This window comes from Symsagittifera roscoffensis, chromosome 4, assembly GCF_963678635.1.
Source record: "Symsagittifera roscoffensis chromosome 4, txSymRosc1.1, whole genome shotgun sequence".
Taxonomy (NCBI): Eukaryota; Metazoa; Xenacoelomorpha; order Acoela; family Convolutidae; genus Symsagittifera; species Symsagittifera roscoffensis.
In genome coordinates, this window is record NC_087065.1 from 35,434,762 (window position 1) to 35,452,401 (window position 17,640).

At 38.0% G+C, this 17,640-nt stretch overlaps 1 protein-coding gene across 1 annotated transcript; it reads right to left on the reverse strand.

The window, feature by feature from the left end:
- Positions 1-15,440: 15,440 nt before the first annotated feature.
- Positions 15,441-16,387, reverse strand: LOC134844557 (histone H1-delta-like). The gene has a single exon (XM_063861284.1). It carries the CDS (start codon positions 16,266-16,268, stop codon positions 15,588-15,590), a length of 681 nt encoding a protein of 226 aa, XP_063717354.1. The 5' UTR covers positions 16,269-16,387; the 3' UTR covers positions 15,441-15,587.
- Between the last annotated feature and the right edge of the window lie 1,253 nt (positions 16,388-17,640).

Here is a 17,640-nt window from a genome sequence, read left to right on the forward strand (position 1 = left end):
CGAGGTATTTAAGAAAGCAAAGGAATTTCTGGATTTGTTTTCAGCGATGTGTCTCCTTACCCCGCGTCAGTAAAAACGATTCCAACAATTCATCAAAAAATTTAACTTATGAACCACTGGCAATTCATTCTGAGATTCCTGGCGCCTGCACGTATCTTCAGTTTTAATAAAGTAACTTAAATCATTTTTGTTAATTTAAATTTTCGACTAAAGTGATTGAATATTTGAGCTTGCGAGCGTAGTGTACGAACCTTATTCCCAACCTAACTCGTAAATACAATTGTTCACTTATTTAGTCGCGTTTTCTAGCATTGGAGATTTTATAGTATCTGATCTCTGTGATGCATTTGTGGCTATTTTTTGAAGTGTTAAGCATCCGTGGCTGCGTAGTTAGTGCGTGAGACTCATAATCCCAAGGTCGCAGATCTAATCCGAGACTTGGCCAAATATTTACCAACCCGAGAGGCTTATTTTTTCTTGTTATTGCTATTTCTAGAGTTGTTTTTTGTGTTCTCGCTAGTGGTTGCGAAGAACAGACTCGCCTCTGTGTTATCCTTTGGGTGGTTTTTTATTTAGTCAAATTTCGGCGATCGGAATAATAGTTTTTTAACAAACTTTTTATCCTGCATTAAATATATCATTGAACTTCCGATCATTTTTTTATACTTTCGATCATTTTTGTGAAGTTCTGCGGGCTTGAAAGTTGCCAATTTGGGCCTGCTCTGGACTAATTTTGCGCGTTGTAAAAATTTAATTACGACGCCAAAGCTATTTGTGCGCGGCGAATTATACCGCACTACAAAATCGTTCCAAATTGAATTGAGCAAGCTAATCAGTCGTACCAATTTCATACGACTCAAATTTTAACCCTTGTTCTTTGATATTTTCCAAAGTTGTTAGTTTATTACTCTTGCAAAACCAAAGGTTTTGCAACCGGGTACTAGACTTTTTTCCCGTGAACAACTTTGTCCACAGGACTCAAAAGACTGGTGTGGTCCGTTTGCTTATATTGAATTCAAAATTTGTAGTGTCTTTTGCACATTTAGCCTGACGGCAACGAATTTTCACTGCAGTTGTTTTTAGCCGATTTTTTTTGTAACTTTACCAGCTCGATTTGGTAATATCGACTTAGTTGCCTCATTAGCTTGAGTCAAAAGAGCACGGGAGTTCGATTCCAATTGAGACCTGTTTTCCTTGCAAGTAGAAATATTTGGCTAATTCAGATTATTGTCTGACTGCGGATTTTTGTCTGCTTAGTTCCGCAGAGAAAGCTTTTTGTCAAATTGGCTTCTGAGTAGCATTGACATGCTCTTTGGTGAGTTTCTAATGGTGCAGGCAATTTTTTTCTGGATATTTTGGGCTTTTGCAATTTTTGATTTTTGAACTCTTTTACAATGATTTTTTTATTATTTCAAAGTCATTTACATTAGTATCGCAAGCGGTGCAAAGCTCAACTTTACCTCTCCGTCAAAGTTTGGTTAAACCAAAACTATTCGAGGCCAATTAAGAGTTAGTGGCGGCACTCGGGGCTGTGCGCTGAATAGTCTTGTTTTCATTTTCAGTTTTTTTAGTTTTAGCGCTTCAAGTTTTGACCTCACGTGATATTAGAAACTCAAAGTGGAGCTAAAATTACACTTTTCATTATTTAATGCTCAGAAACACAATCGTTGCTTGTAATTTCTAAGTTGTTACAAAGTCAATTTGTAGTCTTTTTAGAGACACAGCTGTACTGATCAACTTGTGGATTCCGCAGTCTTGTGCTCGGTGTGTTTTTTTCCCAAAAAAAATTCAATTTTTATTTTGCTCTTTGACGGGAATTGTTTATCCGACTTTAATCGGGGCATGCTAGTTGTTCTAAACCAAAACTATATGCTGAATATCATCTTGTATAAATAGAGCGTCGGGATGGTTTTTATGAACATTCATTCATCAAATTCAACAATTTTTTTTGAAGTCGAAGAACGTAGTGTCTATGAAAAATTAAGGAACGGTTTTTATGAAAACAGAATCTATTGTGAAATTTTATAGAAATTGAAAGAGCTTTAAAAACATCTAAAACTTCCTTCCTCATCCAAATTTTTTTTTGTTCACCAGCGTTTATTGACTCTTTTCAATTTGTCTGTTGGCTTTGTTTTATAGTGTTAAAAAATACAATCTTTGAGTTAGCTCAAAAATATCTATAATTTCTTTTGTTTTATAATAAAATAACATAATTGAAATTTAAACTCAATCAACTTTTGAATCATAATTTTTAAACAACTCAGTTCACGCTTTGAAAAAGTTCTTAGATTTTTGTTAACCAGGATTGCCCAAAAATGCTAATCAAACAATTTTAATATCTGGAAAATTAAAAATCATACACATTTCATGCAATTCAATAAGTACAGAAAACGTTTCTCAACGTTTTTGAGATGTGTTCCTAATCGAACACAAAGGGCAAAGATCTTGGTTGCTCGAATTTTGAGTCACCAAAGGTTTGACCGCCTAGCAATCACAATGCATCGGAAACGGCCCTTATTGTCTTAATTTTATCTTAAGCAAATGATATTATGAAACTATCAATGAAGCAAAAAATTTCAATGAAGATTTTTCAAATTTGAGTTTTTTATGAACCATGCATTGATCAGGGCATAAAAAAATTATACCATGCAAAATAAATAGGCGTTTTGAGCTTGTTTAGAAAAAAATATTTTGAGAAAATTAAATGAATGTTCAAAATTTGTTTTGCGATTGAAGAAAACTAATTTTTGGGAGCGATTTCAATACTACTTAGAACAATTTTTGCTGTTGCTATCAAAAAATGCTAGTTATAGGGTTTCCATATATCGAAATTGTATGATTATCATTTTTTCTTGAGAAAAAATGTTTCTTTTTAGTCTATGGAGGTCGAGCCGAAGGACTGGCTTAAAACATTGATTGCAGTTTCGTCCCTTGCTAATTGTTAAACAACATCAGATAAAACGTACGCTACGTTCAAACTTTTCAGTGTGTGAATGCTTACAGAACAGTTGTTAAAACAAGAATCAATTCTCCTTGTTTTATGTTTAATAGTAATGTAAATAATATAGATAGTTTCAGTTATGTAGATAATGTCATGACAAATCTTTTAAATACAACTTAAATCTTTCATAATTTGAGACAGAATAAATGAGAGCACTTGATGATAAATCTAGAAAGGATTGGCAGGTCGGTCGCGACCTTGATAAACAAAAGGCGAGTTTAGCACGAATAACTAGCACACTAATGACGTCATAATATTCTAATAAACTACGCCACACCACATTTCCCCCTCTCGGGAAAAATTCAAACAACCTTTGAATTTCTTTACTGTGAGAAAAAATTACTAAATGTGCCCTCGCGGACGTTAAACAGTACTTCTTGTATCAGATAAAATACTAGGAGTTTTGCAAATGAACTGATGTGACTTGAGGGAGAATACGAAAGTTTTGTAAGTTTAAGCTAGTTCGAAGGTACGAAAAGTATTATTTGTCTGAACGACGCAATGGATGGTCGGAAGAACTCTTTTTAGGGAAGCGCGTGAATTTTCTATATAAGCCTTCGTAATCATCGGGAAGAACAACCCGAGACGGTCCTGCTTGGTTCAATAGTTCTGGATTAGCCACGACAAAACGAACTTTCTTGTCCGGCGAAGCAGGAGTAGTTGACGGAGGTGTAGAAATCGACTGTGTGTGAATGATATTCACGGAATGTCTGATGGGACTGCCGTAAAATGTGGTCTGCTTTTTCCGTCGTGAAGAGGCACGAGACGAATTCGAAGAAGATGAGATATTTCCATCCGGTTCGGACATTATGCCGGGACCATCTCGGGTGGGAAGGCCCGATGCTGCCAAACTTGTCGAAGTTCCTTCTTGAGATTTCGGAATTAAAGACTCATCGTCTGAAGAAATGGGGATGAGGTCTGGACATACTGGATTTTTTACTGAAGTTGGTGAATTTGGTTTAATACTGATGGGAACCTCCGTTCCTTGATTTCCAGAAGTGGAAGAAGTTGCCGTTAAGTCTACTACTAGAGTAGAGTGTTGTGGAAAAGGAATAGTCTGTACGCCTGGAGCCTCCGGGACTGAAGTTTCCTTTGACTTAGTTGATACAATTTGGCCACGAGATTGAGTATATGAAGTTGGCAGAGATAGGAATTTCGGGTGAGCAGGTACCTTTACAGTTTTGGCTGTGATTCGTTGGCGTGAACTCGATTGTTTGAGAGGCCGATTTTCATCTGATGATGAGGGTGAAGATGACACAATGGGGCGTTTCTGCCCCTTCTTGACAGGCGTTAGTTGTTTGCCTGAAAAACTTAGATCGGTTGATTTAAGACGTACCGCCAAATGATTTCTTCTAATCTATTTTCCCTTATCAGAAATAAATGTGGACCCAGTAATCCGCACAATTTTGCCCTTAAAAGGTTTGAAAAATTCTCTGCCAGACTTCCTATTTAGAAATTTCCTAAATATTTCGACTTTATTTGGTTCATTCAATACTAAGTAATCCAAATTACGTTTTGGTAACGACGGGCGAATTTGATCCGTTTGCATCTGGTTCCTAAATGTAAGGGTACCAGCAGACAAATTGGAGCGAAGGGTGGCTGCGAGGACTTGATTTCTTTCCGTCAGCGTCTTCAACGCTTTGACTCCCTCCTGATGTGACTAGGACTTTTTCAGCGTCAGCCACTGATTGGCGGAATGTGCCAGGCTCTTATGTGCGCGATAGTGAGGTGTATCCGAAACTGAGTCCGTAGGTCCTCCAAGGTATGGAGACACCGTCGGGCTTGACTGCCCCTTCCTGACAACTTTTATCCTCGGTCGGCTATCGCACTGCTCCCGACGCTGTTCGGGTGTTAGTAGCTCCCGTTCCAATGGTTGGTTATCTAAATTAACGCCCGTAGATAAACGCTCAGCCGCAATAGATAGCTCCGTATTCGGAGGACGGCCAAAGTGAAGCTCAAAAGGTGAAACCCCAGTAACAGAATTTTTTGTAATCCGAATATCTTCAATAATATTTCTAAGAGTATCTTGAACATTTGAAAAATCGGAACTCAACCGCGAGGCGCCCAAATGACGTTTAATCGTTTGGATCGACCTTTCTACTAGACCGCAACCACGATGGTCCCCCACCGGGCAGAAATATTGGGCAATATTTTTATCTTTACAAAAATTTTGCACTAATTTGTTCTTAAAACCAAAATACTGGTCAGTTTTGATAGATTTGGGGATACTATGCTGTTGAATTTTGTAATCAAGAAAAAAATGTAAAATCTTTCGTCCTCCCGTAGAACGTGTAATCATAGCTGACAGATATTTTGAGTAACGGTCGGTCCCGACCAAGATATAAATACTTTTACCAAACGAATCGAGTAGAGGGCCTGCGTAATCGAGCTGCAGCTCTTCATTAGGACCAGACAAGAGGGGTAAAGGCTTGGAAGAGTTAAATGAAGCGTTCGCTTTCAAATTCTTACCAAATTTTGTGCACTGGGGACAATCTTTGCATAGCTGGACGATATCTCGATGCATTCGGGGCAACCAGATGTATTGCGCAGCATCAACCATGGCTAACTGACCCGCATGCGACCTATGTAGTCGAGACAATAATGGTTTTCTTAGGCACATGGGAATAGCAATCCTATTGTGCACGACAATACAGCCATCAACCACCGCTGCACAATGCCAAAAGGATTTTATATAGGGGTCGATACGGGAAAATCCTTCGTAGTCCCTGTTAATAAGTGCTCGTTTCATTAGGCATAGACTGTTATCTTCGTCCGTAAGTTCCGACAGTACATCGGAATCCAAAATGCCCGCCAACCCGGTTAACGATTTCTGGTCCTTAGCGACCACTGGTGACTTCAAAATTTCTAGACTTTGAACTGACTGAGGTTGACGATTTGTTAATGTAGTTTTCCTGGCCCTTTTTGTTCTGAAATTGGCTAATATACGGGCATATTGACTCCTCAACTCCACTCCGCGTTGTAATGTTGACGACCTTCTGGGACGTACTGCCCCCGCGCGAAACCGCGGTCGAGCCTTATCTGAGGAAAACCAATGTTGGTTGATTGGAAGGTACTGATTGAGAAGTTGCTCAAAACTGTCATTTGCGTTGTTGGTGTTAGAATCCATTGCAGTCTGAAAATGAAAAGCACCCAATAATACGATTACACTCCAGCAAATCCGATACAATGAAACAAAGACGAAAAAATCTACGAACGACAACAACAAATCACAATCACTAACGGCCAAAGTAATAATCCACACTGAAATCAAAACTGGCAGATAATATGTAATCCATGCTGAGAAAGTGACAAAAACTTGCATGATTTCTCTCAACGCTGATTGGCTAGATTTTAAACCAGCAATTTTGACGCCCTCTAGCGGAGAAGTGACAAACGTATTGAATTGTTGCGATAGACCGATATATTTACTGTCTGAATTTTTGTCGCCCTCTATCGATTTTATGCCTTGCGATGTAGCTGGATTGTTTTGAATTATGGCGCCCTCTACCGATAGGCTTCCAAATTTGTTAGATGCAACTATTGAATTGTCCATAACGGGACGATTGGCCCGAGGCTGACCAAAATCCAATGACTCAATTAGTTTTATTGTATTAGATACGGCAGAATTCTGGCTGTTTTTCGTGATAGTAGGTGATTCTTCTAATAAAGAACAACACCTGGCCCATTCATCCAGGAAATTGCACGCATCAAAGAATCGACTAATACATTTGACCACATATTGTTCGTCAAAACTGCTTGGTCGTGGTGCTTCAAACGTTGGGAAACGGGATAAATAATCCACTATACCCAATTTACATCCGGAGATATGGAAAATATCGAAATCGAAAGGCAATAACCTATCAGCCCATCTGGTTAATTGTGATTGATGAGTTTTGTTACCTCGATTGGTCTTTAACGCGGAGATAATCGCTTTATGGTCAGTTAAAACCACAAAATGATTCCCCAACAAATAATTTCGAAAATGCTCACACGACCATACAATTGCTAGAAGTTCTAACTCATTAGTACTATATTTCTTTTCCTGATCATTGAGAAAGCGTGACGCAAAAGCAATAGGGACCCAAACATCGTTTTCTATCTCCTGCTCTAACGCAGCACCCAAACCACTATGACTGGCGTCACATTTCACACGCGAGTTCCGGCTCTGGTCATAATGATACATTTTTGTGATCTTCGCTGTCAATTGCAAGATGTTACTAAACGCAGTTTGTTGACATTCCCCCCACACAAACTTACTTTTATTACTTGCTTTCAAGGACGGGCGTAACTGGTCCGAATGGACCTGAAGGTTCGGCAAAAATCGTTGTAGATGGTTGAGTATGCCCATGAACGAACGGAGTTGCTTGAGCGTCCTTGGTGGTTCCAGAGCTAGTACTGCCTCTATTTTAGAACGTTTCGGCCTATAGCCTTCTGAATCGATGTCGTAGCCTAGCCAAGGTAATTGATTCAAAGAAAAGTCACATTTCGACAGTTTCAGAGCGAAACCTTCTTCATCCAAACGAGTTATCACCTTATCTACAAGAATATTGTGATCCAAGATTGATCCCTTCGAGACTATCAAAATATCGTCCAGGAAACAGAACACTCCCGACAAACCATGGAGGGTATTGTCCATCGCTTTTTAGAATTATTTTGGCATGTCCGTTAACCCATGAAACCCAGTTTTGAACCAATACGTGCCAGTTTGTTGTCCGCAGACGATATTAAAGTTGCAATGACGACTAACTTCATCACTGAGCGGGATCTGACTGAATGCATATTTTAAGTCTAGGGACGTAAACCAGACATCACCTAAAGTATCCGATGTGATTATCTGGGCTGCCGAGTCCAACAGTTCCAACAAAATCGGCATTTGATATTGGTTCTTATGAATTTGATCATTTATAGGTTTCGCGTCGATAGCCAATTTCACGGAACCATCCTTCTTAGCCGTAATTACAATCGGAGAAATAAAATGCTCACTTGTACATTTATTAAGTTTGACCACGTGGCCTTCTTGAATTAGTTTTTAAATTTCCTGACCAACTTTGTCTTGAATATGCACCGGAACCCTCCTTCCTTTTTCCTGAATCGGTACGAGTGGGGACTTGAATGTAGAGAATACTTTATGATTTTTTGCTCTACCTACTCTAGTAAAAACACGATGAAACTTCTGATGGAAGTGAGTTTTCCAAGACTCAGACGTTTTATTCAGGTTTGATTGGGAGACTTCACCCACCAAAGGCCGATCTGGTCTAACTTGCGTTGTTCTCACCCCCAAATGGGGCTGCAAATCCAAACCTAGTAAACAACGTGTGCGGTTTTCCGAAATAAGGAATTTTGCAAACTTGAAATGCCAGCCCAAAGATGACACATCCAGAATTAATGTACCCATCAGTTCAATTCTTTTCCTATTATAGTCAACGTATACTCTATCGATTGGACTTTCTTGAACAGTAAATACCTTGGCTGATGGAACAGTTTTCAAGATATAATCTGCTGTCTTCTTATTCACTAAAGAAGCCGGACTTCCCGTATCCACCGTTGCCTTGAAGAACGTCTTCCCACGACGCAGTGTTATCTGAATGGAACGTAACTTGCCCGTAGCGGCATTGATCACCTCCAACTTCCTCACTGACGCAATTGGACGATTCGGTTTTTCTGCTGCCACTGATAAAACAGCAAATTCCGACTCACTATCGGACGTGATGAAGTTACAATTTTCCTCCACTGTCTCATCCGACTCAGCTTCTACATTCGCTACGTTCTTAGAATTACAGCACTTGGCAAAGTGACCCTTCTTGCTACAGTTTCTAGAAGTAACATTTCTGGCTGGACAACTCTGCTTGTGATTTGCTGAAAACCTATTACCACAGAAATAACACGATTTTGATTTCTCGTTGTTCCCCTTTGACTTACTGTTCTGTGCCCGACTAATCCTATCAGATAGTTTCTTTCCCTGGACAGAGAAAGTAGGTTCCTGTTTTATTCGGGTGTTTTGGCCCGAAGTGGCGCCTGACTGGGAAAAATTGCCCATCGAAGCCGAATTCCCAAGTTGCCTTTGCAAATCGGTGGCTGTTTGTGCCCCTTTTTCTTGAAGTAACGCTGATTTCACACCTGGACGAATACACAGTTCTCTCTGAATATCTTTATACCTCATCTTGGCAATGAAGATATCTCTTACAACTTCTTTTTCCTGATCGATTGTCCACCCACACAGGGCGGCTTGTCCCGTCAACCGTAGATAAAATGCTTCCAAACCTTCTCGATCTGAATGTACCGCGTTGTACATTTGCATACGTTCGATAATGTAATTTTTCTCCTTTCTGAAAAGGAGGACAAAGAATTCGTGAAATTCCCGAAATGATATTGCACTGAGGTCCGCGTGTGGATGACTTTGGAGGAACCTTTTCCTCCCTTCTGAGCCGAGCGAGAAAAATAAACGAGATTTAATTCATTGTTCAACCTCATAATAGTACACTCCTGGTGCAACTCTGGGACCTTTCGCCCGGCGCTCTTCGTTCATTTCCGCAACTCTTCGGACAGCCGCTTCGTTTCGTGCAATACGTCTTGCGATTGCTGCAGCATCTTCATCCACCCCCACAGCTTCTGGTTTTGGAACAGGATCGTCGTGTACTATACCCGGAAGTTTCAATAGTTCGCGTGGATCACACCTTTCTCTCAGAGTGATTGCTAAGTTGAATTGTCCTATCCAAGAATCCCAACTACAGGGTGGATCCGCTGTTGGTTTATGCCAGAATACGGGTACGCCTAATAGGTCAGTTTGATCCTCCGAGGTCGAAACTGCTGGCTGCGCCATGTGAATGCTTAAAGAACAGTTGTTAAAACAAGAATCAGTTCTCCTTGTTTCATGTTTAATAGTAATGTAAATAAAATAGATAGTTTCAGTTATTTAGATAATGTCATGACAAATCTTTTAATGACAACTTAAATCTTTCATAAGTTGAGACAGAATAAATGAGAGCACTTGATGATAAATCTAGAAAGGATTGGCAGGTCGGTCGCGACCTTGATAAACAAAAGGCGAGTTTAGCACGAATAACTAGCACACTAATGACGTCATAATAATCTAATAAACTACGCCACACCACACAGTGTACAGGTGGTTCTCTAGTACTTCTAACTCGCAGCATGCACAAACATTGATTTCTACACGGATTAATTGTAATTCTCGGAAAAAATTTGAATGTGTCAAAAGTGTTCGATTTATGAAATCCAAGATTCCAAAATTGATTGTTCATAATGTCTTGATACACATGAATGTGGCAAGATTTTGAATCCACGAAACTATGTCGACTACACTTAATCAAGAAACCCAATTAAAACTATAAATTAAATAGAATGCAAAATTTTTAACTTTTTCACTCCACAAAATTATTGTTATTGTGTTCAGAATTTGTAAAAGGAGTTAAATCTGAATATATATCCAAAAATTTATAAATGTCTACAAACCGAAATTTATCTCGCATTTGAGTTATTGCAACATCACACTTTAGTCTGGCAAGGCAAAGTATTTTCGTTAACACTATTATTTTCAACTGTCATTTACAGACTGACTAGTTTGAGAAAAATTCCGATCGTATTATTGATTTTAATACTTTTATCCCAATTCGTTTGATTTACTAGATCTTCGTTATGTAATCCGATAATTCGTTGCATAGATTGATAGCCCACATAGCTTGCTTACATAATATTTTCTTTTTTTCGAAGATGCCTTCTTGCTAACACTGAAAGTTGATGATAGTTTGAGCAATATAAAGTGAACTTTAAAACTGTGCTTGAATTGAACCGACGTTTCATTACATGGATAGCCTCTAAAAAATATTTTAAAAATGTTTGAGCAATCAAGTTATCCTTGCAAGAATCTAAAGTCTTATCGCTTAAAGAGTTTGCTTAAATAAATTGGCAGAGAAATTTTATAGAAAAGCTATGAAAATTTTTTTGAAAAAGTTTCAAATTTTCATTTTCAGTACTTTGTTTGATAGATTTGAAATTTTGCTCAGTTGACTTAAGCTATCAATTTGCTCTTTAAAAAAACCCAAGGTATAAATCTAGAGGGGATGCTTCAAACCAACTCAGCTTTCAACCAATCAAATGTTCGCCTCCAATAAAAAATTATATGGGAAAAAACTTGTGTGAATTATTGTTGTCAAAATTGATGCAATTTATAAGCCTTAACGCCCGATGTTTTTCTTAATGTTTTTCTTGATGTTGTTTTCATCAAAAATGTCCATCATAAAATTTTTAAGAAATTGTTACAATTTTTCACGGGTTTAATATGAAATTTTGATGTAAAATATGAACTCAAAAATGAAAAATACTTTATTCTTATATCAAAACCATACTTTTTGGCTTCTCCAAGAAAATTGACAGAGTCTGTTGGATATGTTGTTTTCTTGAGAAAGAAAATTATAAAGCAATAATTGATTTCATTTTTGTTCCGACTTTCGATACGAAAGTAACGGAATATTTGTGCTCGGGTGGGTTTTTTTTCTTCAGACAAACTTCGACTTTTTAACTAGCCATTTTTGACGGAATTTTTTATATCATTCAAAAAGTATTGTTGCCCTGAGCTTAAATTCCTTAAATTTGAAAAGATATTTTACCTGTGATCATTTTTCGTAAAGTTATGAGGTTTTAAAGCTTGCCATTTTGGACATTTTGACCAATTTGGGACAATTAACGCGCGATATAATTCGAGCTATTAATGCGTAAGCGGAGATTTAATCCGTCTCAGAAATCGTTCCAAATTGGGTGAACGAAGCCATATTTGATTTGTTACAGGGAACGAAATCTATCCTTTTGTACTTTATATGGCGTGTGGGGGGATGATTTTCATTTTAAAAAAATTCAAATTTTAGAAAAAAAAATTCATTTTATTTTATTTCATTTCATTTCTTAAAGTTATTACTGCTCCATAAACCTTAAAAGGCAGTCGGAACATTCAGGGCTTCGCCCTGATACAAGCAGTCTTGTTAATTTTGAATATCTGAGTATGCTAACATTTTAAGAACTGAGATCCTGTATAATAAATAGTAAACGAATGAAGTAATCTGAAAAGGAAAAATCTTACCTTTCGTTAGTATCACTTATGTTTTTGTTGATTATGTTTTCAGTGGTTTTAAAGCTCAGTGACCATAAAAGTAGAAACGTCGCAAAATGAGAGCATCATTTTACGTTCAACACAGATTTTTAAACTAAACAGATACAGAGTGTAATGAAAAATTTCAATCACTAAATGCTCTCTAAAATTGATTTTCCCGAAAAAACTGAAACTCATTGAGTTCTAAAGTGACGTATATTGTAATAAAAACTCCTTGCCCAAAAAAATCAAGGGTATCGAGTTCGGATACGAGTCTTTTTCCTACTTACACTACGAGCTTGTGAGCGTACTGTATTAGTATAACTTTCTTTTTTTTTCCAACCTAACCAAATAAAAGTGCTAATTTGAGGGCGCTTTTGCTATAATCACGATCTGTAGAATTAGAAATTTCATACTATCAAAAGTTTCTGTTTTATTTCTGGCTAGTCTTGGACAATTTTGAAGCGTTCGTGACTGAGAAGTTAGGGTGTGGGATGCTTAATCTTTAGGTTGCAGATTTGGATCGTGGCAATGTTTTTTTCTCTAACCCCAAGTTTGTTTCTACTTTTTCCTATTTCACTCTGAAAAGCTGCTTCGTGTCGTGTTTTCGCTAGTGTTTGTGAAGAGCAGCTTCGCCTCCGCGTAAAAAACATTTTCACGGCATTCACTAATAAGATAACATTGGTTTTATTTGGTGGCGTCCCTCATGGTGGAAGAACCGAATGCTTGAAATTTATTTTGGCTTTTTGGGGCTTTACAACAATACCGAATTACAACAGTGCCGAAAAAAAATAGTTCAGCAGTGCGGAAAATAAAAACTTTGTTCAACAGAGCCGAAAATATGAAAAAATTTCAACATATTAAGTGCAGCAATGAAAAATTTAACGGCGAACGGTTACATCTTAAGTGACACTTAAAGGTTACGTAGCAGTATTCAGAGAACCGCGTATTCCTACTCGTCAGTAAGCAGACAAACACTGTATTAACCAATCAGAATCGAGACAAGGAAGAAATTATTAAATAATAATTAATTATTTCGAAAGTTCGCTTTCCGATCTCGATTCTGATTGGTTAATACAGTATTTGTCTGCTTACTGACGAGTAGGATTACGTGGTTGTCTAAAGACAGACCACACTTCCACTTAAAGTTTTTGAGAGAGAAAATTTGCAATTTAGACGGTTTGGGGCCAAAATAATTGTTTAATTTGCAGTTGCAGACATTTTGGCGCCGAAATTGGACCGATTTTCTATGATAATTAGCGCCAGTAATTTCCCGCTCTTTAGAAAATGTATGTAAATTATTCTGAAATTTTTCCTCCTTTTTCGGAACTGTTGTACTTCGGAACTGTTGAACGCCCCCCTTATTTTCAGCCAATCACAATTGAGTATTCAAAAATCTCAGGTAAATTGCGAAAATTGCCAAGTAAGCAAGTAAATCCAGGCCATTATTGTTGATATTGCCCGATTAGAAAATAAGCAGATGAATGAAAAATTCGGATCAAAGGCAGATGGGAACAAATTTAATATTTTAAGAACACAGATTTACGAAAAATGGAAAAACAAGAAACTAATTGGATGATATCTACACCTATTATATCTGCATCTATTATACTTATTATATTAATATTTTTTATTAATATTGACTTCAATTTTATGAGAAAGGCATTTAGGCAATAGGAACACTTAGAGATTTTGATTGCTCGAAATTTTTCCAGCATTCCGTCCCTCCAGCATTCGGTCCCTCCAGCATTTTATTTTAGCTTCAAATTCAAGGAACAAATCTTCCATTTAACGTAAGACAATGCCGATGCTTGGATTGACCAAAACATGATATACAAATCCAAGCAAGCAAGACCTGGACTTTTTACATACTTTTTTTTATTCGCGCTCAAAGATCTAGCTAGGATTCGTCTTGTTAAAATAGTTTCCGGGCATTTTGTGGAACTTTATAATAAAACTAGAAAATGCATTTTCTCATGATTACCGATGATTTCCGACAGATGATTGTTGTCTGTTTTTGAACTCGTGAAAAACAATCCAATTACTTTTTCAAAAGAGTCTATGACAATGAATGGCTATTTATATTGAATTTTTGGTTGTGAGTTGAGTTTTGCGAAAAAAGGAATTTTGTTTGAATTTATCATTTCATCTAAGGCATTCATATTTAGTTGGCAAGCAGTGCTCGCTTCAGCTTCGCTTCTAAAAAAATCTTCAACTAATCACCTTTTTCAACTAAATGGGTTGATTGTTTTTCTCAACGTAACTAATCCCTTATTAGGCAATTTAATTCATAATTAAACGGATGTGAAGGTTTGTGGGGTATCTGGTAGTAATGGTGCCCAGTGTCCATGTGCTTACGGGTACAAATCGCGCATTTTCTGCAATTTGCAAGGTTGGCGTTCAAAAATAGCCATTGCTCATCATTATTAAGTGCGCTCAAATTCAGCCCTTATCAATTAAATTTAGCCTGTTTTTAAAACCCGTTTTTTGCCTGTGTTTTGAAAAATCTGCCTGGGGCGCAGAAATATTGGTCGAAATAGTCTTTACGATTCGGGAGATCTTAGAAATTCAATTTGATCCTCCCCTCCACTCGAGAAATTCTTAAATCCGCGACTGTAATGAAGGTTAGTTAACGTTGGCCTACATGTATTTCTATAACGCAACTTTTTCTCAGTTTTCATAAAGAGGTCAAGTTTGTTCAAAAGCATATATAGGTGAAGTTGGGGGCGGGGGCACACACTCAGGTAGACCGGTATTCAAATCTATAGGGTCCCCTTCAAGTACACTTTTTGACGCAGATTTTTGTCGTCCTTCACTCAAATTGATCAAGGCGTCGTTTGGCGCCAATAGATATTTTTATTACATTAGAAAGGCGACAGTCTTTCGAAAATGCGTAGGTTGCAAAAATTTCACAAGACTGATCTTCCAAATCAACACGTTCAGATGCCGACCCCTACAATAATGACCGAGTCGTGAGTCCGATAAGAATATCAGTCACAGCCATATGGAATGTGTCGAATATGCTTTCACGTTAATAAACATCCGAATGTTGCTGTCTTTTCAGCAAATTCCTCCAAATGCAAAACATGGTATTTCATTAAGTTTCCTAGATATAAATGAGATAAAATATTAATACACTTGAAAAACCAAAGAGGCAGCAAACGCTTTAGACTTCTCAATGTGCTGAATATACATTTTCAACCAAAATTTCTTTGCTGTGAAAGTTTCAAAATCCAGCGCTCGTCTAAAAGGTCTTGAAGGCTCAGCAAAATCAGTCCAATTATTGCACATGTTCTGATGTGATTAACTATGTCGAGGTGATTCATGTTCAAGATATTTTCGTTAAAATAAATTGAAACGTTCATAAACTTACGAGCACAAGAGTTTTATAAAATATTTCATCCAGTTCCTCAAATTAATGCATAGTGACTAAATTAAAACAGTTTCGAAGCTGACTGGTTTTTAAAATAGTCTTTGGCTTTCTCACAAAACAGCTTTGCCGGCTCGTTTCGCTTTCGGCTTCTGAGGTGACTTCGATTTCTTTGACCTCGTGGCTCCTCCGTTGAATCTTTTCGTCGCCGGAGTCATTGTCACTCGTGGCTTCTTAATCTTCTTCTTAGCATCACCTTCAGTGGTCTTGGTCGGTGCTGGAGCTTTCACTGGCTTCTTGACAACTGGAGCGCCAGATCCAGACTCGTCGGCGCTTGAAGCACTCGAGGCACTCAAAAGTGCAGTCGGTTTAGCTGCTATTTTGCTAGTCTTAACTTTCTTTGGCTGAGGTTCCTTATCGTCGGCTGGCTTCGACGACTTTTCACTGCTTGTATCCTTTTTCACGTTTTTAGGCAACTTGAATGACCCGTTAGCTCCAGTGGCACTCGACTTGGCTCGGATGATTTCGTTACTTTCAAGAAGTTTCTTCAATGTGCTGTTAAGGTTGACATTTGCTCTAGCCCCGAGAGTATATTTGTTCGTGATCAGTTTCAAAATAGCCTGTCGGCTTGATCCGCCTTTCTCGCTTAGCTCTGAGATGGCCGATTTGATCATGACATCATACTTTGGGTGCGCTGATGAAGTTACCGTCGGTTTGCTGTCGGTTTTCTTGGCTCCCGCATCGATTTTCGTCTTGGCTTCAGTCACTTTAGTTGGGGCTGCTTTGGTCGGCATTTCTAGATACGCTACTTTAGAGTTAAAAATTTGAAGTTCTGAGAACTGCAATTCGATGCCTATTGAGACGAAAGTGCGAGAGATCTCTAAGCGTTACAGCGGTGTTCTGCTGATCCAAACTTTAAATCCGAAAACATCTACTAATTAAACCAGTTAAATCTGAGTTTTTTAATGAAATCAATTGAAGATGAAGGTCAAGGTTATGATTTTAAAACATGCTTAGTTGGTAAGACACTACGGTTACCGTAATTTATGTCTTAATGTTGACGCATCTGTTTCAGAAGATGGACCAAATAAACTATCTCTTCCCCCCCCCCCCCCCTTAAGCTAAATAGGGGAGAGAGTTCACTTCATTAAATGTAATTTTTTTCAGCCAATCAGATTTGAGCATGGTATATGCAGGCCTTACTGCTTCAGTTTTTCATTTAATTTTAGGGGGAGGTTGATCGTTTGGTTTCTTTAGGGGGAGTTTGTTCGCATGGGCCACAATTTGGATTTTTCAACTTATGTCGTTTCGAACTCTTGCAATTCATCAAATATTGCAATTCATCAAATACTAAAAGTATTACTAAAAACTGTTGCACAAGGTGGAAGAGAGATTATTGCCATACAATCAAAAACCTCTTCGGTGCAAAGCTTAGATTTAAAGAATACTTGAAATGATGACATCGATTTTTAAAATAAACATGGCAGAAAAGGTAGCTATAAATTATTATGATGGCAAACTTAGAAAAGTTTCGTCTAATAGATTATGATGGCAAATAGGGAGGGGGGACCTTTTTATAGAGATAATCGTACTAAAATTGATAACTGACCGCTAGCGCATAGACCCACCCACTCACACATTGCTATAGACATGGAATGTCGATCTTAAATTTTTTCGAGGAAGGGGAAGGGGGACTCGGTTGACTAAATTGATTTTTAGAGTTCTCACAAAGCACATAAAGACTCTATTTGCAGAAGTTTGTACTGCATTAAAAAAAAAACAGACCAGAAATGCTGTCCCAACAGACCAAGAGGATTTCACCGATAAGTCACGTTTTTCGGCGCGCACTACCTGAAATTTTGGTCGCACAAACATTTTGGCACAGGATTTGGCGCAAAAAGCGCTTGCAGGAAACTTTTTGAATTGGTCGAACCGTACAGTTTTACATATCCGACTCTGTGTTCATACTCTACTATTACACCCCAAATTCTTTTGCATCGAAGTGTTACAGGCAGAGAGAGTCATTTTTTTCCTCTTACGCTGAATCAACTACATTGTAGAACATTTGGATCCAATTAACAAACAACCCCCCTATGGTGCCTTGCAACAAATTGCCCCCTCCCCCCACTATGAAGAGAGAATTGATCAGTTAAGCATTTTGAACCT